Genomic DNA, 27,923 nt, shown 5'->3' on the forward strand with positions numbered 1-27,923 from the left:
AGGGTAAGTGGTTTTCTATGGGTAAAGGTGGATGAGAAGTCATTGAATCTAACTTTGGATCAGTTTTAAAGTCTTTAAAGTCTGTTCATAGTCCCTATATAGATTATCAAAAGTATATAACCTGCCCTAGCCAGTTTGGCTCAGTGGCTAGCAGGGGTGGGCAAACTTTTTGACTCGAGGGCCACATGGGTTCTTAAACTGGACCGGAGGGCCGGAACAAAAGCATGGATGGATCGTGTTTGTGTGAACTAATATAAATTCAAAGTAAACATCATTACATAAAAGGGTACGGTCTTTTTTTTTTTTTTTTTTTTAGTTTTATTCATTTCAAACGGGCCGTAGTTTGTTCACGGCTGGGCTAGAGCGTCGGCTGCAGACTGAAGGGTCCCAGGTTCAATTCTGATCAAGAACCCGTACTTCAGTTGCAGGCTCAACCCCCAGCCAGGATCTGGGTATGTGTGGGAGACAACTAATTGATGTATCTCTCACACATCCATGTTTCTATCTCTCTGTCTCTCCCTCTCCCTTCCACTCTCTCTAAAAATCAGTGGAAAAACATCCTCAGGTGAGGATTAATAAAGTATATAACCTAGGGAATAGGAAATATAGAGATTTATGTTTACCTATGTTGTCCACTCCTTGGGGACTAAGAAATGTAGCTATTCATCGTTATCTTGTTTCCATTGCCTGTCACACAGCAAGGGCACAATAAATATATTTGTTGAGGTGAATCTTGAGTACAATGTGTATGGGGTTTTAGCTTTCTGGGCCCATGGCTTTGCTAACTGTAAATCAGGATTGATCAGTACCATTTTCCTGCTCAACTTCTTAGGGCTTTAGGAAGATGAATTAAATAATGGATTTTTAGTGAAACTAATCTACTGAGTTTATACTTTTTAAGTGTGGCACAGAAGGCCCAACTTCCTGTCTTATTCCTGGAACAAGTCTCTCAAAAGTGATTTATAGGCTCTGGCTTTGCACACTCGGGGCTGAAGCAGCAGCTGCCACAGTTATAGTGTGATCTGTAGGACTGATGTACAGTCCTTGACTAGTCTAGACAGGATCTTTTTTGCTGCTTTCACATTCCAAAGACTACCCTTTGCATATAGTGGTCTTTACATTTGATCTGTTCTTGTATACTTTAAGAATGTGCACAGCCTGAGGCTCTGTGCTCTGGAACTCTTCATGTAGTCATAGGCTGGGTAACTATCCCAGAGAGAAATGTGAGAATTTCCATAATAGGAATGAACATGGTCAAGAAAGGCACTAAGTGGCCTATCCATCTGAAACAGTCTTCTGGCTTCAATTGCAGTGAGACTAGTCAGTTCACACAAATAGACCCAGATATATTGCCCGAGAACATGTACTTCATTTTAGATTGTCCTAGGTTCACGAAATATTCGTTAGCATTAAAATGAAAGGAACATTTCAGCGAATTGGACTCAGGGAATAAAGTATAAAATAAGCTGAGCCAACTCTTTGTCTCCCCCATGCTCATTACACCATTGTATATGAATTCTAATTATAGAACTGTTAGAGATCGTTTTGTATAAATCTTCCTTTTCCAAATGAGAAAACTGCGGCTCAGAGAGTTTGTACGGCTTACACAAGTTAAGACATAAGTTTGTAGCCGAGCCAGGACTGGAACCCAGACTTTTGAGCTCTCAATAGATACCCCTTTGCACTATACCAGTGATGGCGAACCTTTTGAGCTCGGCGTGTCAGCATTTTGAAAAACCCTAACTTAATTCTGGTGCCATGTCACATAGAAATTTTTTGATATTTGCAACCGTAGTAAAAACAAGGACTTATATTTTTGATATTTATTTTATATATTTAAATGCCATTTAACAAAGAAAAATCAACCAAAAAAATGAGTTCGCATGTCACCTCTGACACACGTATCATAGGTTCGCCAGCACTGCACGATATAGTCACACTTAATGCCAGCAATATCAAGGCAAGTGGCAAAAATGAGTGAATTGGTCTAGAAGTACAATAGGGAGCAGTGGGGACTGTGGCCAACAGGAGAGCCCACCCCATCTAAATCTAAAAGACTGCCATTTGAATCTTTGACTCAAGCTTTAGCCCATTGTTGCCATGAGGGCCTCTGGGTGTTTTATTTTATTTTTCAAGGGATGCCAGAAATAAAGATTTATATGTGAAATCTCCTGATTTTTAAGAATTGCAACAAATTCATATTTTATTGTATGGATAAAACAAATCTGTGCACCATACCTATTTTGCTCAAGAGCCACCAGTTTGAAACTTCCGTGCTTGAGCAGAATGTTTTACTCTCATGTTTAGTTTCATGGTTTGTCATTAATTCATAGGTTTGTGGAGACATGTTCCTTTTTTCTGTCTCTTACTAAACCCTTCCTAACTACATGCCTCTCCCTATCCCAACTTTTAAAATAAGAAAGCAGATATTTACTGAGCATCTGCTCTGTTCCAGATGCTATGGTAGACATATTCACATAACTGCCAGACAGTAACCTGTTTGAGATTTTCATTTAAAGCCCTATATACAGGGTTGGGCAAAAGTATGTTTATAGTTGTATGTGAAACACAGTTTATTCTTGTATTATTTATTATTGTATTATTTTCCATATGAACAACTGTAAACCTACTTTTGCCCTACTGTATATTGTCTTTCCACTTTTGCCTAAAAATACATGGTTTATTTCTAGTATAATCTTTCAGTTATTCAAGTTTAATAACTTCCATCATCAGATAAGGTGACATAAGTGACATGAGATTGGCTGGGCATCCACAGAAACAATTAGTACACACTTCTGCCCCTCCAAAGACTGAATTTATCTTTTATCTTTCTTAGCCAGCCCACCTTCTAGTCTTGCAGCATAGTGAGGAATCTTGCAGTAAAACAGCATTCCTTTCTCTCCAGCCTGTCTGAACCCAAAGGTTCTCCTTGCTTTGTGTCATACTTGGATTTTGTGTGTGTTTATCTTTCGTTTTCTCCCTGAAGCCTGACTTCATTCTGTCGCCTAAGCTTCACACTCCCTCCTGTATTACTCAGAGAGCCAATCTCTTAACAGGGTTAAAAAAAGAAGGCCAGCGCTAGCCGGTTTGGCTCAGTGGAAGAGCGTCGGCCTGCGGACTGAAGGGTCCCGGATTCAATTCCAGTGAGGGGCACATGCCCAGGTTGCAGGGGTGTGCAGGAAGCAGCCGATAAATGATTTTCTCTCATCATTGATGTTTCTATATATCTCTCCCTCTCCCTTCTCTCTGAAATCAATAAAAATATATTAAAAAGAAGGCCAGTTTTCCACCTGCTAGCTCTTCTGGCACACATTCGTAGGACAGCAGCACTCGGCTTTTGTTCCTTTTCTTTCTTTCTTTCTTTTTTTTAATAAATCTTTATTGTTCAGATTATTACATTTGTTCCTCTTTTTTTCCCCCCATAACTCCCCTCCTTCCAGTTCCTACCCCACCCCCCGCCCTCACTCCCCACCCACTGTCCTCATCCATAGGTGTACGATTTTTGTCCACTATCTTCCTGCATCTCCCACACCCCTTTCCCCCCCAAGAATCGTCAGTCCATTCCCTTTCTATGCCCCTGATTCTATTATAATCAACAGTTCATTCTGTTCATCAGATTATTCATTTGATTCTTAGATTCACTTGTCGATAGATGCATATTTGTTGTTCATAATTTGTATCTTTACCTTTTTCTTCTTCTTCCTCTTCTTAAAGGATACCTTTCAGCATTTCATATAACACTGGTTTGGTGGTGATGAACTCCTTTAGCTTTTCCTTATCTGTGAAGCTCTTTATCTGACCTTCAATTCTGAATGATAGCTTTGCTGGATAAAGTAATCTTGGTTGTAGGTTCTTGGTATTCATCACTTTGAATATTTCTTGCCAATCCCTTCTGGCCTGCAAAGTTTCTGTTGAGAAATCCGCTGACAGTCGTATGGGTATTCCCTTGTAGGTAACTGAGTTTCTTTCTCTTGCTGCTTTTAAGATTCTCTCTTTGTCTTTTGCTCTTGGCATTTTAATTATGATGTGTCTTGGTGTGGTCCTCTTTGGGTTCCTTTTGTTTGGGGTTCTCTGTGCTTCCTGGACTTGTAAGTCTATTTCTTTCACCAGGTGGGGGAAGTTTTCTGTCATTATTTCTTCAAATAGGTTTTCAGTATCTTGCTCTCTCTCATCTTCTGGCACCCCTATAATTCTGATGTTGGTATGCTTGAAGCTATCCCAGAGGCTCCTTACACTATCTTCGTATTTTCGGATTCTTTTTTCATTTTCTTTTCCGGTTGGGTGTTTTTTGCTTCTTTGCATTTCAAATCTTTCACTTGATTCTTGAGCTAGTCTGGTCTGCTGTTGGGAGTCTGTATAGTATTCTTTATTTCAGTCAGTGTATGCTTAATTTCTAGTTGGTTCTTTATCATAACATCGAGGGTCTCATTAGATTTCTTGTAGATCTCATTAAGTTTATTGGCGGCTTCTAGACAGTTCTTGAGAGACCTTAAAAGTGTGGTTCTGAACTCTGTATCTTCCATTGACAATTTTGTACTGTTTCTTTGTCTCTGCATTTTTTTTATGCTTTCTTGGTGCACCCCCTAGTGGTCTTTGTGCGCAGTCTTGTTGTAGTTAAGCCGTGATTGTTGTAGTTAATACTAGGGGGATTTGACCTCCAGGCCAACTGGCTGTGAGAATCAGCTGTGTCTGCAGTGGGAAAACTTCTGTCCTCCTGGGAGGTGCTAATCTAGCGTTTGCCTGAGGCTATCTGGCAAATGGCTCTGCGCAGGGCTTGGGCGGGGCGGGTCACACGGCATCAAACAGGGCGGGCAGAGGGAGCAGTTATGGCTGCTCTCAGTCCCGTCCCCAGAGGCTCTGCCTCTCAGAGTCCCAGCAACCGCTGCAAACCTCGGAGAGAAAGCTGCCCTCGCGTTCCAACCGATGCCAGACAGTCCAGCTTCTCCCGTCTGAGTCCGGGTCCCTAGAGACTCGCCCAGAACTGGAGCTCAGGGCCTGAGCCTCCCTCCCTATTGAAAACGACTACCGCGCCCTCAGCCACCAGCCTGCTCCGTTCGACCTCCGCACCTTTGTATTTTCCGCACTGCGCCTCCTCTGAGTCTCGGTATGCTGTTCTCTTTCCTTCTAGTTGAAGAATTTCCCCTCAGCCAGCTTTCCTGTGGTTCTGGGGTGATGTCCGTTCAGTCTTTTAGTTGTATTTTTGAAGTGGTTGTTCGAGGCAGCAAACTCCGGTGTTTACCTATGTCGCCATCTTGGTTTCTCCTGTTCCTTTTCTTTAACAATTTCTTAAATGGCTCTTGTCCTACATTGTAAGAATTCAGCAGAGCAGCTCAGGCTTCTGGGAAGTAAGTCTTTCAGGCTAACAGGTATATGTTGCCTGGAAATGGACAGTGGTAATTTTAAAATCTTGCTTTAGTTTCAACTAATGCCTGGCTTTGGGCTCATCTAATGTCTGCCCCTACATCTCGTTGAAAGAGGAATGGAAAAGTATAATACAATTTTCTTGAAATAGTTGAGCACAGAAGGGTCTGAGCACTTGAATTGCTTTTACACAGGTCTTTCTTTTGAACTTGATGTCAAGGCCTCTGAAATCTTGATAATTAAATCATTTTACCTCATTCCCTGGAGAAAAGAGCTGACTTGTACCCTGTGAAAAAATGGCCTTGAATACATGGCCTGGCCTCAGACATTACATCACCACTCAACCTTTCTGTGTTGACATTATATGGGTATAGCAGAGGTGCAGGAATTCACCAGTTAGTACGCTCCAGGCCAGTGAAGCACCTTATAAAGTTACAACTTTACTTTTTGTATAATTCCATGCAGTCCTGATTACTCTCACTTGGGGGCCTGGCAACCCACAGGTTCTTCCTCTGAAATAAAGGCACACTTTTTATAGGGAGGGATTCAACTCTTGGGTTCCGTCCTATGACTTGCTTTATGGCTTTAGGCTAATTTCTTCTCTTTGCCTTTCTTTTATATGTTTTTAGCCCTTTAGCTTCTAAAGCAGTTTCTTTTATATAATCTTCCCAGTGACCTTTGGGTTTGGTTGGATAGGTTTTATCTTCATATGAAACTGAGGCCTAGAGTAGTTTGAAATGGCAGATCTAATCGATAGTAGAAACAGGACTAGACTCAGTCTCTTGCCTGTGATTATATCCTCTTCTCTATAGGCATGCTACCACCTGTGTTGTACAGATTAAATGGTGATAGCCTCTTCCGTGGCTGATGAAGAAAAGCTGAATACAGAATGTTGTGGCAGAGGAATACCTTGTATATGTTATTTAGGTGAATATTTAAGGATATTTTATAGAGGTAAAATAGCATGAAAATAACCTCTTTATTAAGTCAACCATTTATAACTCTTTTTGAATCCTGAGCCCCTCTGAAATTCTGAAAGCTATGAACATTCATTTCAGAAAAATGTACATGTACACATAGTTTTGCATATAATGTTAAGGAGTTTATGGAATTTCTTGAAATAGGGGTTTTGGGTATTAGCAATCCTGGATTAAGATTTTACCCATGGATTATATAATCTTTTAGTTCATTTGCTGATGCAGTTTTAGAATTTAGAAAGCTTAAAACGTTTTGGAGTGTATGCAGGCCTGCTTGATGTGGTCTGGTTTATAATTATCCAGCTGAAAAGGAACACTAGGCACCTGATTTCTTCTTAGGAACAAACGAAATTGATAAGATCTGGTGATACAACATGACAGTTCTCTAATTTATGGTTCCTGGCCAGAAGCCTGGGCTTTACTAAAAACTCCCTGGTAGATATTAATGGCGGGAACAGAATATAACCTTTCCTGCTCTACTTTCCCCATCCTCCTTAGAGAGTTTACTTTCAGTCGCTCTTCCCTTTTTTGGGGTGTCTTAAAAAAAGGAAAATAATATTCCTTCCTCTGAATGGTGAAACCTGTGCTTGAATGAAAAGTATAAATACTCATATGAAGACTGAAAGGAGTGATGTCATCTCCCCACTTCCCAGGCCCCACATATAACAACTGAGGCCCACAGAGCAGATATTGCTGAAGGCCTTTTGGTTGACAGCCCCTCATCTTGCCCAGGTTTCCAAAAGAGTTTTGCCAAATAAAGATTCATTTTTAAGTAATGCAGGCTACCTTGTTACAAGCAGCTGTTGGAGATTTAGAATATTTTCAAAATTTTTTCCCTTACTGATTATTTGACTATTATTGTCTGTCTTTATGGAGCATTTCGTTATTAATAGAATTTTTCCTACTCAGAACCCATACAGCTCAGTTATTTTAATAAATCAAATAATTCCAGGAGCCTAATGGAACTGAAATGGCAAATGATCCAAAGAAGCAAGAATCACGTAACTTCATATGCAAAAGTAGTGTTAATCTTATGGGTATGCATATTTGTGTGCTTTTATTGGGAGCCAGTGGAATTCTATTTTTTCCAACCGCAAATACAATAAATCTATGGCTTTGGCCATTTTCAAAGAAAAATTTCCCTGATTATTTTGGATGGTGTTTGTGGCAGGCACTGGGTATAAATGATATGATTAAAGGCATATTGGCAAACTTTTTCTGGAAATAGTCTTCTAGAGAGCACATCACGAAATTGTTCAATCATATCCCCCCCCCCCCCCCCCCCGACAAAAGGTCAGGGAGAAATAAGAGCTGTGCTTGATTTAAATGTTAAATTGCAATTTCTCTGCTGTTACTGATCTGGGCTAGAGAGCCATCTGGTTTCTCTATCCTAGTCAGTACTATTAATTTGAAAAGCATGTCATATACTGGAAAATAATTAATCAGTTACTGTGGAAGGAGCCTTGGGGAGAACTGGGTAAGTTGATCAGTACTCAGTGAATAGTAACTGATTGATATGTTTCCTTTTCCATCAGCAGATGTTGGAGAATATCAAATCTATGCAAACACATACACACATAGTTATGCATACACATATACTGAGAGAGAGAGAGAGAGAGAGAGAGAGAGAGAGAGAGAGAGAGAGAAACATTGAAGGGCCTGTTAAAACATATTCTGTATTATTATTAGATAGGTGGCCTGTCCCTCCTGCCTTCTAAAACTTTCCCCTCTTTTTTTAAAATCCTTATGCAAAGATATGTTTAGAGAGTGGAGGGGAGAGAGAGAAACATTGATGTGAGAAAGAAACATCTATTGGTTGCCTCCCATAAACACTCCGACCTGAGATGGAACCTGCAACCTAGGTATGTGCCCTGACGGTGAATTGAACCTGCAACCTTTTGGCATACTGTACGACAGTCCAACCAACTCAGCCACCACGCCAGGACACTTTTTCCTCTTTTTAATGTGGATTTTGGGTGGGGGTGGGAAGGATTATATATCCATATTTCTAAACTCAATTAGAATAAAATTGGCTACTAATACATACTTTTTCCCAGTAAGCTTCTATTTAGTAAGCAGTTTTGCTATGGCTACGTTTAGATCCTTTTTTGAACCTTCAAGTTGTTAAAAATTTCTGTGACTTCAGTGACTCTACAAAAGTGATCTATATATTTAGAGGCATGGGCTTCTCTGGGTATTCATCTATTAAAGGTCTTTCTTAAGAACATATGTAATTCAAGACTGTTAAGAGCTGAAGAAAGGGCCAGAGTTCCTGGAGAGTGCTAGACATTACAGCAGTCTACGGGAGAGTAGGGAGCATTACATGAGTGATTGTTTTCTATAATGATTAGTGGATTGACAGAGGACATGTGGGCAAATGAGACAGAGCGCTAATACGGCAAACTTTTCTTTTTATGGTGGTGGTTCCTTCTTGAAATTGAGAGGAGCAGTTGTTTCTCTGCCTCTATGCTTGAACAAGTTAACAGAGTAGAACTGTGATATAATGGACTAATTTGGGTGAGAGGGTGTTAAAGCTAAAAGTCCACTGTAGATTTTCCAAATGCATATGTTAAAAATTTGACAAATGAGTTAGTTTAGCCATAGCTGGTTTGGCTCAGTGGATAGAGCGTTGGCCTGTGGACTGAGGGGTCCCAGGTCAATTCTGGTCAAGGTCACGTGCCAGGTTTGCGGGCTCGGTCCCCAGTGGGGGGGCGTGCAGGTGGCAGCCGATCAATGATTCTCTCTCATCATTGATGTTTCTATCTCTATCTCTCTCTCCCTTCCTCTCTGAAATCAATCCTATATAATAAAAGCCTAATATGCTAGGTGTCCGGTTGGCTGTTCAACCAATCAAAGCGTAATATGGTAATGATATTCCAAAGCCGCTCAACTGCTCGTTATGATGTGCACTGACTACCAGGGGGCAGACGCTCCGACCAGTAGGTTAGCTTGCTGCTGGGGTCCTGCTGATCGAGTCTGAGCAAGACGGGCTGGACCACACCCTGGAGCCCTCCCATGGTCTTTCCCCGGCTGGCCAACCTCTTGCGTCCCTCTCCAGCCTTGATCATGCACTGGTGGGGTCCCTTGGCCTGGCCAGTGCCCTCTCGCAATCCGGGACCCTTCAGGGGATGTTGGAGAGCCAGTTTCGGTCCTATCCTGCAGGCCAGGCTGAGGGACCCCACTGGTGCATGAATTCATGCACCAGGCCTCTAGTAAAAATAGTTTTTAAAAGGTTTACCTGTTTTTACTTATGTAGACATGTTTGTGTAATTAAAATTAAGTATGTAATTTCACAGAAAAGTTTTCTATATGTATTACTGTAATTTTAAATTTATACTGAATAGGTCTAGTAAATGCATGCATTCACCAGTCACCGCAAGTAAACAAATGCACACAGCTGGGGTGTGGCTTAGCACATATAGTTTGAATTTCTTTTGATAGTGATCGGTGTTGACACTATTTGGTCTTTGTTTTCTTGCTCCTGACAGCAAATGTTTAAATATTTGTGAGATGGCTGATCAAGACTTGCAATGCGGCCCTCGTTGGTTTTGCTCAGTAGTTAGAGCATCAGCCCAGGGACTGAAGGGTCTCGGATTTGATTCTAATCAAGGGCATGTACCTGGGTTGTAGGCTTGAGCACTAACCATTTGCAGGACCGCAGTTGGAGGCTTTAGAAGAGAGGAATCATTCCAACTGGTCTGATGATGTTAAATGTATCTCTGCACTCAGCCCACTTGACACATTGTTTGCGGGTAGTTTTTATCGCGCGCTAACAGGTGGCGCGGGCCATTTTTGCTAAATTTTTGAGCAAATGGCAGTGTTCAGTAAAATTACGATAACTTTAGTTTTACATATTTTTTTTCACTGAAACTTTCTGTGATTTACTATAAAATGTATACTGAATTATTTTTCTTAGAATTGCACTGGATGCGTGGCGAGGCAGAGAATTGTGTAAAGGGATGACTCTACGCAGTTGAATAGATTACCGTTATACCTGGAAGTACATACATAATTCACCATTGTATGTGTTAGAGACCCAAATTTTGTCCTTTGGAATTTGTATGTCTGCATGTTAGCATCCCTTTACAGCAATAAAAAGTATAAAAATAAACGTATTTATATGTTACCCACATTCTACCACTAGTCTATTAAAAACATACCAATACGTGTCCTGCGCTCTACTACCAGTCAACGTAAAACGTATAAATACGTTTCCCACATACGATGTGTTGAAATAATCTTTATTTCCACAAAGCTTTAAAAAGAAGGAAGGGAAGGAGGGAGGACAAGAGTTCTTTTGGTTACCTTATGTTTTAAAATAGCCCAGAACTCTGTCCCCTTTCCTGGAATATTCATCTCCCACATATCCAATAACTTGCTCCCTCATTTCCTTCAGGGTTCTGCTCAAAATGCCATTTTATCGGAGCGACAGTCTGTGACCACCCTATAGAAAATGGAAACTAACCACCCCGGCACTCCCTATATGCCCTAACCTGCTATTTAATTTTTCTCTAAACTACTTACCACCACTGGATACATTATATATCCATGTTCTTTTTTATTTATTTTTCTTCTACCCACTCCACTCACATTATCCTATATAATGAAAGGCTAATATGCAAATTGACTGAACAATGGAATGACCGGTCACTATGACGCACACTGACCACCAGGGGGTAGATGCTCAACGCAGGAGCTGCCCCCTGGTGGTCAGTGCGCTCCCACCGGGGGAGCGCCACTCAGCCAGAAGCTGGGCTCATGGCTGGCAAGCTTAGCGGTGATGGCGGGAGCCTCTCCCACCTCTGTGGCAGTGCTAAGAATGTCCGCCTGCTGGCTTAGGCTTGCTCCCCGGGCCTAAGCCAGCAGTTGGACATTCCCCAAGGGCTCCCGGACTGCAAGAGGGCACAGGCCTGGCTGAGGGAACCCCCCCACCCAAGTGCACGAATTTTGTGCACCGGGCCTCTAGTATACGTATATGATTCTTTCCCTCTTCCCAACCAATAAAATGTAGGTTAAGCTTCATGAGGGTAGGGGCAGGGTCTTTTTTTTTTTAAGCCTGTATTTCTTTTCCTGGAACAGTGTCCAACCTGTAGTTGACATTTAATAAATATGTGTGCAACGGTTCTCAACCTGTGGATCTCGACCCCTGAAAATACATCCTGCATATCAGATATTTACATTATGATTCATAACAGTAGCAAAATTACAGTTATGAAGTAGCAACGAAAATAATTTTATGGTTGGGGGGTCACCGCAACATGAGGAACTGTATTAAAGGGTCGCGGCATTAGGAAGGTTGAGAACCACTGAATGAATAGAGGGCTGGACTCATTTTTATTTCAATCTCAGAGTCAGCAGTGTCCTAGGCAGCCAACTTTGAATGCTGGAAAGGGCCCGGCAGATAACCGTGAAATGCCATAAATGAATTCCTTGGGAGAGGTTTGTGATTCCAGTGTGTATGAACACTTAAATCGTCTGACTAGACAGCAGTAGGTCAAGACACCCTCCTTGGAAATCATCCCGAGCTGTTCCCTTGTGGTGGTTCCAAGAGGAAGAGAGGGTCAGGAGTTGCCCTTATTTATCCCTGAGAGGAAGCCTGGACATTGTATGCATTTTCTACGTATTTTAGGAGCCGTCATTTTAACTCCAACAGGCCTTAACTCTGTGGGAGTTTTCTTCCTTATAAGGCAGTCTTCTGAGTCAGCGTTCCCTCTGGGAGTCAGTCCCCTTTTACCTTTTCATGGCTTTCCCTGGTGAACAGCTGAATAGGAAAGTGCTGGTTCTTCACAATGAAATAGTAAACCTCTGAAAAGCCCACCCTAGGCTCACTCTTGTTTAATATTTTTTGTTTGTTTAGTTTGGGGAGACAGGGTAGTAGGAATTCTATATGAAGTTTTATAGCTTCTTTGAAATATAGAGCATGAAATGATGAGATGTTGAATAATAAATGCTATATATATATATATATATATATACACACACACACAAGATAGGCAAAAGTAGGTTTACAGTTGTGAGTATGCAAAAGTTTATTCTTTTTTTAAATATTTTTTTAAATTTATTAATTTCGGAGAGGGTGAGAGATAGAAACATCAGTAATAAGAGCATTATTGATCGGCTGCCTCCTGCATGCCCCATAGTGGGGATTGAACCTGCAACCCAGGCATATGCCCTGACCAGGAATTGAGCTATGACTTTCTGGTTCATAGGTCTATGTTCAACCACTGAGCCACACTGGCCAAGCCACAGAGTTTATTCTTGTATTTATTAATTATTGTATTACTTTCCATATGAACTGTAAACCTACTTTTGCCCCAGCCTGTATATAAATTATTAGTGGACATTTCTTTTTTTAATATATTGAATTAATTTTTTACAGAGAGGAAGGGAGAGGGATAGAGAGTTAGAAACATCAATGAGAGAGAAACATCTGATCAGCTGCCTCCTGCACACCCCCTACTGGAGATGTGCCCGCAACCAAGGTACATGCCCTTGACCGGAATCGAACCTGAGACCTTTCAGTCCACAGGCCGATGCTCTATCCACTGAAGCCAAACCGGTTATGGCAGTGGACAGTTCTTTTGTGTTCTGTTTTTCCCGCGCCCTGCCTATGTGTCTTAATTTGGGTTAAAGTTTCAGGTGCAAGTAGTTTATTTGGAAATGCAGGAAATAGTAGAAGAAAGGAGAAGTGAGATAGGGAAAGAAAGGGTGATTTAGTGAGCCAACTACAACTGTGGGCAATTGGAGTTGATCTTGAGGGGAAAGGGTATAGAAAATGCACTTCAGAGTTATTCCACCTGAGGATAAGGCAGTTGGGATATTGGTTGGATATTCAGTCATTGGTTGAGCATGCTCCCAAGGAATGTTCATTCCCTAGAGCAGTCTGGCTGCAGCCTCCTAGGCTTTGGAGAAACCTTGGTAAAGGGATGTGGATCCTGCCAGTTGGAGATCCAGTGGAGTATACAGAGCAGTAAGGCCTGAGAGAGATAAGCATCAAGGAGTGACCTATGCCATACTTTCTGTTCCTGTTAAAACAGTAATCTACCTGGGCACCATTCCTTTATCTTTGTTCCTTCGGTTCTCTCTTTTACCCACATCTTTACCTGAACTGGCTCAGTGCTCATCTATCTTGCCTTGCCTCTTTTGTGAATCACCAGGCACATGTTTTCTCTAGTGATTTCTACTTCATGGCATGGTACTTATGTGCCTACATATAAATTTTCTACTTGATTTAAGCTCCTTGGGAACCCAGGTATTACTTTTATATCTTTGTAAGCACCAAAGATATATAAGTGCTTGGTTAGTTAGAACGAATCTTTCCTCCCAACTAGTAGGTGGTTTTGCTATGAGAGGAACGCCTTTGAGCTTCTGAATTCCAACTTTCTAACTTCAACTAGTATAGTGTCATAAACTGCAGGGAGCTACTGGATGGACCCTGAAATCAGAGCAATGAGGAAATATTTCTTAAGTATTCAGTTTTGTAGTATTAAGTACATTTACATTGTTGGATGACGATCACTGCCATCCATCTCCAGATGTTTTTCATCTTGCAAAACTGAAACTCTGTACTCATAAACACCAACCCCCCTCCTTCCACCCCTAGCCGTTGGCAACCACCATTCTACTGTCTGCCTCTATGAATTTGACTGACTACTCTAGGAACCTCATAAGTGGACTCATACAGTATTTGTCTTTTTATGACTTTTATTTCACTTAGCATAATGTTTAAGGTTCATCCATGTTGTAGCATGTGGCAGAATTTCCTTCCCTTTTTTATTTTTTTTTTTATATATATTTCATTGATTTTTTACAGAGAGGAAGGGGAGAGGGATAGAGAGTTAGAAACATCGATGAGAGAGAAACATCGATCAGCTGCCTCCTGCACACCACCCACTGGGGATGCGCCCGCAGCCAAGGTATATGCCCTTGACCGGAATCGAACCTGGGACCCTTCAGTCCGCAGGCCGACGCTCTATCCACTGAGCCAAACCGGTTAGGGCTCCTTCCCTTTTAAGGCTGAAAAATATTCCATTTTATGTATAGACCACATTTTGTTTATCCATTCATCTGTTGGGCACTTGCGTTGCTTCCACCTTTGGCTATTGTGCATAATGCTACTATGAACATAGGTGTAAAACTATCTCTTAGAGATCCTTCATTCAATTCTTTCAGATATATACCCAGAAGTGAAATTAATGGATCGATGGTAATTTCATTTTTAATTATTTGAGGAACTGTTTTGTTTTGTTTGTTTATTTGGTGTTTTTTTTTTGTTTTTTATAATATATTTTTATTGATCTTTTACAGAGAGGAAGGGAGAGAGACAGAGAGTCAGAAACATCGATGAGAGAGAAACATCGATCAGCTGCCTCCTGCACATCTCCCATTGGGGATGTGCCCGCAACCCAGGTACATGCCCTTGACCGGAATCGAACCTGGGACCCTTCAGTCCGCAGGCCGACGCTCTATCCACTGAGCCAAACTGGTTTTGGCTGTTTATTTGTTTTTGATAGTAGTCATCCTAATGAGTGTGAGTTGGTACCTCATTGTGGTTTTAATATGCATTTCCCTAATGATTGGTGATGTTGAGCATCTTTTCATGTGCTTATTGCCCATTTGTAAATGGCCATTATATATTTCTTTTTAAATGTCTATTCAAGTCCTTTGCCCATTTTTAAAATCAAATGGTTTGTTTTTTTGTTGTTAAGGAAACTTTTTTTTCTTTATTGGTTAAGGTATTACAAATGTGTCCTCATCCCCCCCATGGAAACTTTTTAATTGAAGTATAACAGGGTTGGTCTTTGAGTTTTCTTGCCTTGAGCATATTTATGTAGTGATTTGTCAAGTAACCATGGACTGGCAGCTTAGGGACTTTCAGCTCTGATCTGTCTTCTATCATTCTTTCACAGAGTAATCATAGAATCTTAAAATTAAATTGAGCCTCAGAGATCTTAGTCTGTTCTGGCTACTATAACAAAATACCACAGACTGGGTGGATTATAAACAATAGTAATTTCTTTATCACAGTTCTGGAGGCTGAAAGTCCAGGATCAGAATGCCAGCTTTGTTGGGTTCTGGTGAAGGTCCTCTCCCAGGTTGCAGACTGCTGACTTCTCCCAGAATCCTCACATGGTAGAAGGGGCTAGGAAGCTATGTTGGGTCTCCTTTATAAGAGCGCTAATCATGACCTAATCACATCTCAAAGGTCTCACCTGATACCATTATATTGTGTATTAAGATTTCATCATGTGAATTTGGAGGGGGATACATTCAGACCATAGAACAAAGTGACCATACAAGGAAACTGAACCCATTTCTTTTCCCACTGTGCTCTGTGCTCTGTGGATAGCATTTTCGTCATCTTTAAACATGCTTTTCTTTGTCTCCTTTCTCATGTTCCTACAAATATTTTGAAAACTGGTAAATTGATTTTTCAAGTGTTGAGTAAAGTATTTGCATTAGGCATGAAGTTGTATATATATTGGACTTAGACTTTTTTTAATTGTTCAGTGTTATTTTTAAGAAATTTTCTTTATAAAACTATAGGCCTTTTTCTCCCTAGGGAAATAAGGAGATGAGGCCAAAAGGCAGTTAGTAATGCTGACCTCAACTTAAAGTAGAATTCTTTTGTTAATCTTTGAAAATAAATAAGCTCCCAGAATTGCTCATTGGTTGCTGTTAGTGCTTTTCTGAGTCCTAATTAGAATACATCTAGCAAGTGTATATTATTCTGCAGTGGGCCCACCATTTTTGAGATTAAACTGTTTGAAGCTGCCACATAAAAGGGGATTGTGTATGCCCCTGGCACTAACTTGTGGCTGGGTTGGCAATGACTTCCTGCTGAAAGATGTCAGCTGACAACAGGGAAGTTCAGGATGCTTGGCCTTGCATAAAAGCTTCTAAATTTTTTTCTGCATTTAAACATTTTTAAAATTGTGGTAAAATATACATAACATAAGACTTACCATTATAACCATTTTAAGTGTACAGTTCTGTGGCATTAAGTGCACATGTAAATGCACTTAATGCCACAGAACTGTACACTATCCATCTCAGTATTTTTTCTTCTTTCCAAACTTGAAGTCCATACCCATTAAACATAGCTTCCCATTCCTCCCTTGGCAACTACCATTCTTTCTGTCTCTGAATTTAACTAGGTACCTCGTATAAGTTGAATCATACAATATTTGCTTTTCTGTGTGGCTTCTTTAGCATGTCTTCAAGATTCATCCATGTTGTAGTATGTGTCAGAATTTCTCTCCTTTTTTGAGGTTGAATAATATACCTTTGTATGTATATATCACATTTTTATCTATCCATTCATCCGTTGATGGACATTTGGGTTGTTTCCGCTTTTTGGCTATTGTAAGCATTCTTCTGTGAACATTGGTGTACAGATATCTCAAGTCTCTGCTTTCATTTACACACACACACACACACCTAGGAGTGAAATTGCTGAGTCATATGATAGTTACATGTTTAACTTTTTGAGGAACTGCCATACTATGTTCCACAGTAGGTGCACCATTATATGTTTCCACCAGCAGTGCACAAGGGTTCCATTTCTCTACATCCTTGCCAACATTTGTTTTCTGTTGTTTATTTTTTGGTAATAGCCATCCTAATGTGTGTGAAGTGGTATCTCATTGTGGTATTGATATTTATTTCCCTAATGATTAGTGATCATGTGTTTATTGTCCATTTGTATATTTTTCATTGTAGAAATGTCTGGTCAAGACCGTTGCCCATTTTGAATCAGGTTGGTTGGTTGTTGCTGAGTTTTAGCCAAAGAGTTTTTTGATTTGCAAATACTTTTAAGAGGGTGTTTGCTGTGTGACATCTTTTGAATATATCTTCATTTGTTTTGTTTATTTTCAAAGAATCTTTCTGTATTTAGGAAGATGAATATAGATATATACTAGAGGCCTGATGCATGAAATTCGTGCAAGGGGTTTGGCCCCCACCACCACGGCCCCTGCCCGCTGCAGCAGCTGCGGGCTTCTGCCTCGGCCCCCACCCACCACCACTTCATCCAGAAGGACGTCTGGTCTAATTATCATATTACACTTTTATTATTATAGATTATCAGTCAATTGATATATATATAAATACTTTTTTTGTTTCAACAGTATATCCTTTCAGGCTCTGATGACTTCAACCTGTACATGTGGAGAATTCCTGCAGATCCAGAAGCAGGTGAGTATGTCCCTAGTATAAACCTGCTGCTGATGTTGGTTCTACTGACTTTTGGCATGCTGTGCCCTGAAAGGACAGATCTGTAGCTATAGAGGAGGTATTTCTCTCTCTCTCTTTTTTTTTTTTTTTTTTGGTATTTCTCTTTTAACATAATAAAAGTTTATCAGAAAAGTGACCAAAGGAAATTATAAAATAAAAATTAGAAGCCAGATTTAACTATAACCTTCATACATATCTGATATAATGATGCTCAAATCTTTTTCCTCCTAAGAATTTTAGACTTCATAGACCTCCTTTATGTCCTTGTCTCTCTCCTATTTCACAAAGCATGATAGAATATTTTTACCTTGTTTTTACATGCTTTTCCTTTATTATTCATCTGCATGTTTGTGCTTATTACTCTACAAATAGTTGTTAAGGCCTCTTTTTTTTCCTTTGGCTTCCCTGGTGATGTTAACTAAAGTGAAATTTTCTTTGTTGACTGACAAGTACATTCCCTGGGGTTTGGCTGATGCCAGACAGCAAAGAAATTAGGAGGAATATTTCTGCATTTGTTCTAGATGTATTCTGAAAAAAACAACAAACTGCAGCTTTCCATAAATTGGGTTCTAGGCCAGATGAGGTTTCAAATAGCATGAATCATTCTTCATTCTTGATAATAGTGACCTTACATGCGCAGTTACCTGTTACACTGGTTTTTCCTACTGGTAGAAAGTTTATATATTTTTTTATTCTCAGGACAGCTTAATGTAGCCATCCGTTCTGGGTTATACATGGCATCAAACTGGATGGAAAATGGCCATTAGGAAAATTATAGAGGACTATGCCCAGTGTATATTGCACAGTGTATCTAGTGCTTAATTTAAGGAAGTTATTGGCTTGCCTGTTGCTGAATTAACAAACATTTGCCTTTCAAAACTTGTTGAGGACCACCTTTGGTATAACTCTTGTTGCTGTGGTCTAGTTACTAAACATATTGCAAAAGGCCTATTTCCCCTTCTGGAATTTGGAAAGCATGAGTAAAGCAGCTTACCTTTGAAACAGAACCAGAAGGGACAGCAGCATCTATCTGAACCAAAAACAGTGTTCCTGGCCCCATATGTTCTAAATTGATTGATGAATACGCTTTGGGCTTAATTGTATCTTTTATTAGATCTTGAAAACTTTTAATTATTAAATCAATATGTCAAAATAGAAAGTGGATAATCCTCTTTCCCCAGGATGTTCTCTGGAATCTTTTTCATGTTTGTATAAACAGAGAAAGGGGAAAGAATTAGCAATAGTCTGTATTATAAAAGGCCTGTAATGACCAATGACCAGCGCAGGTGGGCGGGTTGCGCGATTTCACGTGCTGGGCTTCTAGTATTGCAATATTTTCCTCTCCCTGTTGATTTCTCTTCTGACTTAGGATATGGCCCACTGTTGGGCTAACTTTGTGAGTAGATGATTATGTAATCTCTGGGTTGGTGGAAACCTCATAGCGGATTTAGGATTCCAATATTAAAACTGGAAAAATGGGTACCTGGACTTTCCAAGGATTGTATAGGCACAGCTGGTTTAAAGGAATCCTTTAAAAGCATATTTGTTTTGATCACTTGTGTTCCAGTAATAATTGTAATGGTAACTTGAATCCAAGACAAAAATTTTAACACTTAGAACCTTATAGTCACAGTAAATAAAGAAATATTTTAATTTGTATTTTTGTTAGTAAAACTATGATAGAGTTTTCATAAAAATAAATTAGGTTGAAACTTTAGGGGATAAAGTGTAAATATTATTTAAAGGAAGAAAAAGGAATGATGTAATATTTTTATTTAAAAAAGAACATGTTAGACTTCAGATTCCACGTACCGGCAACCTTCTGATGCACAGGTAGGATGATACTCCAACCAACTGAGCCACACTGGCCAGGGCACCATAACAGTCTTATGGTTCTTTTATACTCAATGTTCAGTAAACAGTAAAAAATTATGAGGCAAGAAAATGTGGCTACTAATCAAGAGAGGAAAAAAAATATAAGCCAACCCACAATTTTATGCAGATATTTAAATTAACTGACAGTGACTTTATATTATAGGCATCATAAAGAAAATAGGAGAAAAGATGGACAAAAATGGATGAGAAAATGGAGAACTTCAACAAAATTGGAATCTATTTAGGAAAATAATCGTATAGATATTCTAAAACTGAAATGTCTAAAATTAAGAATTTATTGGATGGGTTTAACCTCCAGAGGACAGGTTTGGTGAATAGAAGACAGATCAATAAAAGATAACTGCTCCCACCCCCACCCCCCACCCCCAAAAAGATAACCAAACCATAGGACAATGAGAAAAGAGAATGGAAAGAGCAGAACAGAGAGCATTAGAAACAAGTGGAACACAGATGATCTGATATATATGAAGTTGATGTTCCAGAAGGATAAAGAAAATGAGCAGAAACAATGTATGAAGATAATAGCTAAAAGAATTTTTCAAAACAAATGAAATATACCAATTCTTAGATTCAAGAAACTCAGTAATAAAGTGCTTAAAGAATGAAAGCCAGATGACCTGAATTCTATATATAGGGAAAATAATCATTCAAAAATGTCGGTAAAACAGACATTTTAAAAAATTATAGAATTTTAATATAATGACTTAGCAGCCCTTAATGAATTAATACATCTAAATACTGAACATCAACAACAACTTAACATTACAAAAGGAAAGGCAATTAGACATGAGCCTCTGGATGAAAGAACAATACTACCAAGGTCTTTCAAAATTAAACCACCCAAATCTGAACAGACCTCAGGATCCACCTTTCGATTTGCAGGAAGTATAATAGAGGTCAGAGGAGTATATTGTACTGTATTGTGAGGATACAACCCACAAAATCCAAACTGTCAGAAATTCTCAGACCCATGTTCTTCAACAAATACATTTGAATGGGAAAAGAAGGATGGATAGGAAGAAACCTGTTGTTAAGAAACATAAGAGACAAAAAAACCACAGGCAAAATTAAAGTATTTAGGAATACACACCTGGGTAAATAAAATTATTTTTAACTGCAGAGAAGTGATTAATATAGAAGTCAGAATAATGGTTACATTATTATCCATTATTACTTAACTAGAGGCCTGGAGCACGAAATTTGTGCACGAGGGGCGGGGCAGAGGGGGGCGTGTCCCTGAGCCCAGCCTGTACCCTCTCCAATCTGGGATCCTCTCACAATCCAGGACTGCTGGCTCCCAACCGCTCGCCTGTCTGCCTGCCTGATTGCCCTTAACCGCTTCTGCCTGCCAGCCTGATCACCCCCTAACCACTCCCCTGCCAGCCTGATCGATGCCTAACTGCTCCCCTGCCGGCCCGATGGCCCCTAACTGCCCTCCCCTGCTGGCCTGGTTGCCCATAACTGTCCTACCCTGCAGGCCCGGTCACCCCCAACTGCCCTCCCCTGCTAGCCTGGTCACCGTTAACTGCCCTCCCTTGCCAGTCTGGTCACCCCCAACTGCCCTCCCCTGCCAACCCAATTGCCCCTAACTGCCCTCCCCTGCCAGCCTGGTCACCCCCAACTGCACCCCCCCCCTTGCAGGCCCGGTCACCCCTAACTGCCCTCCCTTGCCAGCCTGGTTGCCCCTAAATGCCCTCCCCTGGAGGCCTGGTCACCCCCAACTGGCCCCCCCTTGCAGGCCTGGTCACCCCTAACTTCCCTCCCTTGCCAGCCTGGTCCCCCCAACTGCCCTCCCCTGCCAGCCATCTTGTGGCAGCCATCTTGTGTCCACATGGGGGTGGTCATCTTGTGTGTTGGGGTGATGGTCAATTTGCATATTACCTCTTTATTATATAGGACTAGAGGCCTGGTGCACAAAAATTTGTGCACGTGGGGGTGTCCATCAGCTCGGCCTGTGCCCTCTCGCAGTCTGGGACCCCTCAGGGGATGTCCACCTGCTGGCTTAGGCCCACTTCCCGGGGGATGGGCCTAAGCTGGCAGTCAGACATCCCTCTGGCAGCTCAGGAGCCCTCGGGGGATGTCCACTTGCCAGCGGGGAGCAGGCCTAAGATGCAGTAGGACATCCTTAGCACTGCTGAGGAGGCGGAAGAGGCTCCCGCCACCACCGCTGTGCTGGCAACTGTCAGCTTGGCTTGTGATGGAGCAGAGCTCCCCCTGTGGGAGCGCACTGACCACGAGGGGGCAGCTCCTGCATTGAGCATCTGCCCCCTGGTGGTCAGTGTGTGTCATAGTGACCAGTCATTCCAAGTCATTCTGCTGTTAGGGTCAATTTGCATATTACCCTTTTATTATATGCCTGGTGCATGGGTGGGGGCTGGCTGGTTTGCCCTGAAGGGTGTCCCGGATCAGGGTGGGGGTCCCGCTGGGGTACCTGGCCAGCCTGGGTGAGGGAATGAGGGCCATTTTCAGACTGGCCACACCCCCGTCAGGGTGGGAGTCCCCGCTAGAGTGCCTGGCCAGCCTGGGTGAGGGGCTGAGGGCCGTTTTCAGGTTGGCCACACCCCCTTCAGGGAGGGGGTGTCCTGCTGGTGTGCCTGGCCAGCCTGGGTGAGTGGCTGAGGGCTGTTTGCAGGCTGGTCAGGCCCCTCAGCAGGGACCCTCACCCCTTAAGGGTGTGGCCAGCCTGGGTGAGGGGCTGATTGCTGTTTGCAGGCTGGCCACAGCCCCTTCAGGTTGGGGGTCCCCACTGGGGTGCCTGGCCAGCCTGGGTGAGTGGCTGAGGGCTGTTTTCAGGCTGGCCACACCCCCTTCAGGGTGGGGAGTCCTGTTGGGGTGCCTGGCCAATCTGGGTGAGGGGCTGATGGCTGTTTGCAGGCTCTCCACAGCCCCCAGCCACCCAAGCTCCCAGTGGAGGCTGGCTGGAAGCATGTATCTGGGATTTATTTATCTTCTATAATGAAACTTCGTTGCCTTTAGCAGAGGCCACAGCCGGCCAGGGCAGGCGGGAAGCTTGGCTTCCTCCATCGCCGGGGCAATCAAGCCTCCTGCTTGCTCCAGCTCCATGGCTGCCGGCCGCCATCTTGGTTGGGTTAATTTGCATATAGTTGCTCTGATTGGCTGGTGGACATGGTTTGGGGAGTAGCAAAGCTATGGTCAATTTGCATGTTTCTCTTTTATTAGATTAGCTTAGATAGGCTGGAGGAATGAAGGGGTTGTAATTGCAATGAGGCATGTAGGGGCCTCGGAATGAATAGCCAGAAAAATTCCATTTCTTGAACTGGGTGTTGGTTATAAGGGTATTCAACTTATGAACTTCATTAAGCTATACTTTTTATATTTGTTTCCATATCTTCTTAAAAATTCCTCATTGAAAAAAATAAGTAAATAGCCGTGGTCAAAGAATAAATCACAATAGGAATAAAATTTTCTTAATAAAAATAAAAACATGAAAGGTGTTCAAGTATTGCATGGATACTTGGCCCAGATCAGGGATCTACAAAATTTTCTGTTCACATACCCACCCCCACAATCATTTTTTTGAGTTATAAGTTACATATACAGAGTATATATTAAAGTACACTTTTATTTAGGCATAATTTAAACCCTCTGCTAAGATGCCCACCATGGAAAGGTGCTTGTTGCCCCAAGGTAACTTCATTGGTGAGAAAGTTTTCTGGAATCCTTACTCTGCATCCCTCTGTAATCTTTTGAATGTGGCTTACTGAGAACGGCCTTATTATCATCCTTCCTTTTCAAAGCCTTTTACTCATTTGAAGGTGGCTCTCATGTCCCCTTCTCTATTTCCTCCAGAGATAGCACCCCCACGTTTATTTAGCAGCACCTCAAGGAAATGATACCGATTTCTTGAATGTACTGATTTCTTTCCTCTATATTTGTTTTACCTCTGTTTAAGGATTAACTGAATAATGAATAAGTGCAACAGATGTAGTCTGACTAGAACAGAGAAAAGCTTTGGCTCCTTGCTACATGGTGTTTCAGAAAGTATACAGGATCACAAAAAGCTGTTTTTGGAGTTCACAGACCCATGATCCACTTATACTTAGAGTTGGCTAGAAACCCCATAGTTTCCACATGGGGCTGTGTGGTTGGTCCTGGATCACATCCTTTATTTGGTGCTTGGGTTTCACTGTACAAAAGGACAGGACCTTATAATTATTTCTCTTGTTAGATTCACTAACTGGTAGTTGAGGTGTTTGTTTTTTCTGTATTACCCTTCAACATTGCATCGTCAGTCTGTCACAGTGAGGCTGTCTCTTTGATCATCATCTTGCTTTGCAAGTAACTAAAGTACTTTTTTGGATTATTTTTAGCAAACCTGGGCTCATTTGGGATTCAGTCTTCCTGCTACTATTCTAACCCACATTTAAAAAAAAGGTTTTTTTTCTATTCTTCCTTGTTCTTTTTTCATTTTTATTTTACTTTTTACTATTTTTAGAGTTAAGTACTTTTATTATCAAAGTAATACAGGTACATACATTTTAAATCAAATAATATTACAAAGCTTTTTTTAAAATGCAAGTTTCTTTTTCTTCCTATAATAAACATAATATTTTAAGTTTTAAATTTTGGCCATTGTCCATTGGCTTTCTACTACTGAAATTAGCCAGTTTCCCCAAGTAGGAATCTTTGATTTTCTATCGGGATATTTACCTAGCGGTTGAGCTGTGGTACCAAGAGCCAAATAGGGGAATAGAACTATGGTTCTCAGATCTGTACACAGATTTTTGTTTAGTCCCCATTCCCCCATTTGTGTCTATTCCAAGTCCAAATTCTCTTTCAGTTGGCAACCCCCAGCCTCTGCTTTTGTGTGGGGAAGGGGTAGTTTCCTGACCATGCATACTCGGGAAGAGTATGATGGTGAAATTGCTCTTTATATAGGTTTTCACTTCATCCTGTTTACAGCCCTACCCTTCAACCTGGCTTCAGGGATACTTAGCACCTCTTACTTTTCTATGTAATCTCTCTATTTTTTAAACATTGGTAATTCATAGTTCAAAAAATATTTGGCAAAGTTCAGCAAACTAAACATAACATATAAGGGCTAGATGTGGTTCTTGGATTCTAGCTTAGAATGCTTAAAGGATGAAAAGTCTGTCAGGGGATTTCTCATCTAATCTACTGCCTCTTTGATTTAAACAAATATGGAATGAGGCTGGACTCGCTCTCTGTGCATGCCAGGTGAACATAAGATACTAAAGCAGTCTGTTACAGGGAAGTTGGTTTGCTGTTATATGCCGTGTGGCATAATCAGATGACAAGCAATCAGCATTTATTGAATGCCTGCTGTGTGCTTTACAGTGTATGCCAAATGCTGGGAGAGCTAAATGGAGAGAAGTCCTGAGTGTGAGCCAAAAGCAAGGGCATCTTTTTCTTTTTCGCTCTTCTGTTCAGAAAGACTGACAATCACTGGGGAAATTTTTTTGCTACACAGACTCCAGAGAGATGAAATTTATTCATTATATAAACAACACTGACAACGAATTGGCTAAGTAATTCTCATCAGGCGTCCTAGTGGGCTGAGAAAATCATTTTGAAATGTAAGATATAACCCCATTGTAAAACTTGTTACTGGCAAGATTAGGCTTGATATTTTAGTTAATGTCACATAACTCATTTCTAAAAACCTCTTTAAAAATTAGAGGAGGACTAGAACTGGGAATTTTACTGTGGCAAAAAAGCCCATCAGAATATGTTTTACACCTCTGCAGCACATAGGAAGAGCATCTGTTTTCCTGTGGTAATTCTGAAAAGAAAATAAATAAACCTGTGGTTAAGTATAGTCACTGTGGTGTATTGGAAGGAGCATTGAGCTTAAAACCATACCTGGTTTCGAGTCCAGTGCTGCCTCTACGTAGCTGGTCCAGTGATCCATTCGAGGCAAATTATGTAACAACTAGAGGCCTGGTGCACAAAAATTTGTGCACTGGGCGGGGGGGTGGGGGGAGGGTGTCCCTCAGCCCGGCCTGTGCCCTCTCGCATTCTGGGACCCCTCAGGGGATGACCACATGCTGGCTTGGGCCTGCTCCCCGGGGAATTGGGCCTAAGATGGCAATCAGACATCCCTCTGGCAGCCCGGCAGCCCTCGGGGGATGTCCACTTGCCAGCGGGGAGCAGACCTAAGCTGCAGTCAGACATCCTTAGAGCTGCTGAGGAGGCAGAAGCTCCCACCACCACCGCTGTACTGGCAGCCATCAGCCTGGCTTGTGGCTGAGCAGAGCTTCTCCATGTGGGAGCTCACTGACGACCAGAGGGCAGCTCCTCCATTGAGCGTCTGCCCCCTGGTGGTCAGTGTGTGTCATAGTGACCAGTCATTCCCAGTCTTTCTCCTGTTCGGGTCAGTTTGCATATTACCCTTTTACTATATAGGATAGAGGCCTGGTGCACAGGTGGGGGCCGGCTGGTTTGCCTTGAAGGGTGTCCCAGATCACGGTGGGGGTCCTGCTTGGGTGCCTGGTCAGCCTGAGTGAGGGGCTGATGGCTGTTGGCAGCTGGTCACACCCCCTTCAGGGTGGGGGTCCCCACTGGGGTGCCTGGCCAGTCTGGGTGAGGGGCTGAGGGCCGTTTTCAGGCTGGCGGACAACTGAAGCTCCCAGCCTCTCCTTTTTTTTTTTTTTATTCTGGGATTTATTTACCTTCTATAATTGAAACATTGTTGCCGTTACTGGCGCTCCCAGCTCTGAGGCCACAGCCAGCTGAAAGCAGGTATCTGGGGTTTGTTTAGCTTCTATAATTGAAACATTGTTGCTTCCGGAGCTCAGAACTGCCCACGGCAGGCGGGGAACCTTGGCTTCCTCCATCACTGGAGCAAGCAAGCCTCATGTTCGCTTCAGCTGCGTGGCTACCGGCCGCCATCTTTGTTGGCACTTAATTTGCATATTGCCCTCATTAGCCAATGGGAAGCGTAGTGGAGGTACGGTTAATTACCCTTTTTGTCTTTTATTAGATAGGATTGTCTGAACCTCAGTTTCTTCTATAAAATTGCCTCTGCACCTACTGCCCCAAATCATGAGATGATTTTTTAAAATATTTATTTATTTGTTTATTTATTCATTTTAATATATTTTTATTGATTTCAGAGAGCAAGGGAGAGGGAGAGAGAGATAGAGACATCAGTGATGAGAGAGAATCCTTGATCAGCTGCCTCCTGCACGCCCCACACTGGGGATCAAGCCCGCAACCTGGGCATGTGCCCCAACCAGGAATCAAGCCATGACCTCCTGGTTTATAGGTCAATGCTCAACCACTGATCCATGCTGGCCGGGCTCATGAGATGATTTAATAGTCTTAGAAGCTTTCTGAAAATTGTGTGCTTTCAAATGTAAGACATTATTATTCTATGTAAAATAAGACCAGTGCCCATCTAAATCTACACTAATAAAAGAGAAACATGGTAATTAGTGTCACTCCGCTACCCTTCCCATTGGCTAATCCCCCTGTCACTCACAGAGTAGGGCCAAGATATGCAAATTAACTGGCAGCCAAGATGGCGGCCGGCAGCCAGGCAGCTGATGCGAACAGGGAGGCTTGCTTGCTTCAGTGACGGAGAACTCCAACATTCCCCGCCTGACTTGCCGGCCTCTCAGCTGCAACTCTCAGCAACTATGTTGCGAATAAAGAAGCTAAAAAAAACCCAGAAACCTGCTTTACTCAGCGGAGCTTCAGCCAGCCGGACCGCAACATTGTATCAAATACAGACAGTAAACAAAGGCCAGAAATCTGTTTTCAGCAGCCGAGGCTTCAGAGCTAAAGCTGGCCCAGAATAAAAAAGAAAAAAAAAAAAAAGGAGTGGTTGGGAGCTTCAGTCACCCCCAGCCTGAAAACAGCCCTCAGCCCCTCACCCAGACTGGCCAGGCACCCCAGTGGGGACCCCCACGCTGATCCAGGACACCCTTCAGGGCAAACCAGCCAGCCCCACCCATGCACCAGGCCTCTATTCTATATAGTAAAAGGGTAATATGTCTCCCGGCACCGGGATCAGCGTGACAGGGGGCAGCGCCCAAACCCCCTGATCGCCCTGCAGCTCTGTGTGTGACAGGGTGCGGCGCCCCAACCCCCCCGCCCCCCACGGGCCCTCCTCTGTGTGTGACGGGGTAGAGCCATAACCTCCCCATTGGCCCTGCCCTGAGTGTGAGAGTGGCGGCGCCCCAACCCCCTGATCGGCCCTGCTCTGTGGGTGATAGAGGGCGGCGCCACAACCCCCACCCCTCCCACGGGCCGTGCTCTGTGTGTGATGGGGTAGAGCCATAACCTCCCCATTGGCCCTGCCCTGAGTGTGACAGTGGCGGTGCCCCAACCACCTGATCGGCCCTGCTCTGTGGGTGATAGAGGGCGGCGCCCCAACCCCCCTTCCCCTTCCACGGGCCCTGCTCTGTGTGTGATGGGGTAGAGTCATAACCTCCCCATCTGCCCTGCCCTGAGTGTGACAGTGGCGGC

General features: G+C 42.4%; 1 protein-coding gene across 3 annotated transcripts in view; it reads left to right on the forward strand.

The window, feature by feature from the left end:
- The window catches only part of DCAF5 (DDB1 and CUL4 associated factor 5), a 104,494-nt gene that overhangs the window by 56,490 nt on the left and 20,081 nt on the right, over positions 1-27,923 (forward strand). For all 3 annotated transcript variants that reach the window (XM_081110131.1, XM_081110129.1, XM_081110130.1), the window contains one exon: positions 17,468-17,534. In XM_081110131.1, coding sequence (XP_080966257.1) covers positions 17,468-17,534 — 67 coding nt within the window. The remainder of the gene's footprint in view (positions 1-17,467; positions 17,535-27,923) is intronic.

This window comes from Myotis nattereri (genome assembly GCF_964212035.1).
Source record: "Myotis nattereri genome assembly, chromosome: 1".
Classification (NCBI taxonomy): domain Eukaryota; kingdom Metazoa; phylum Chordata; class Mammalia; order Chiroptera; family Vespertilionidae; genus Myotis; species Myotis nattereri.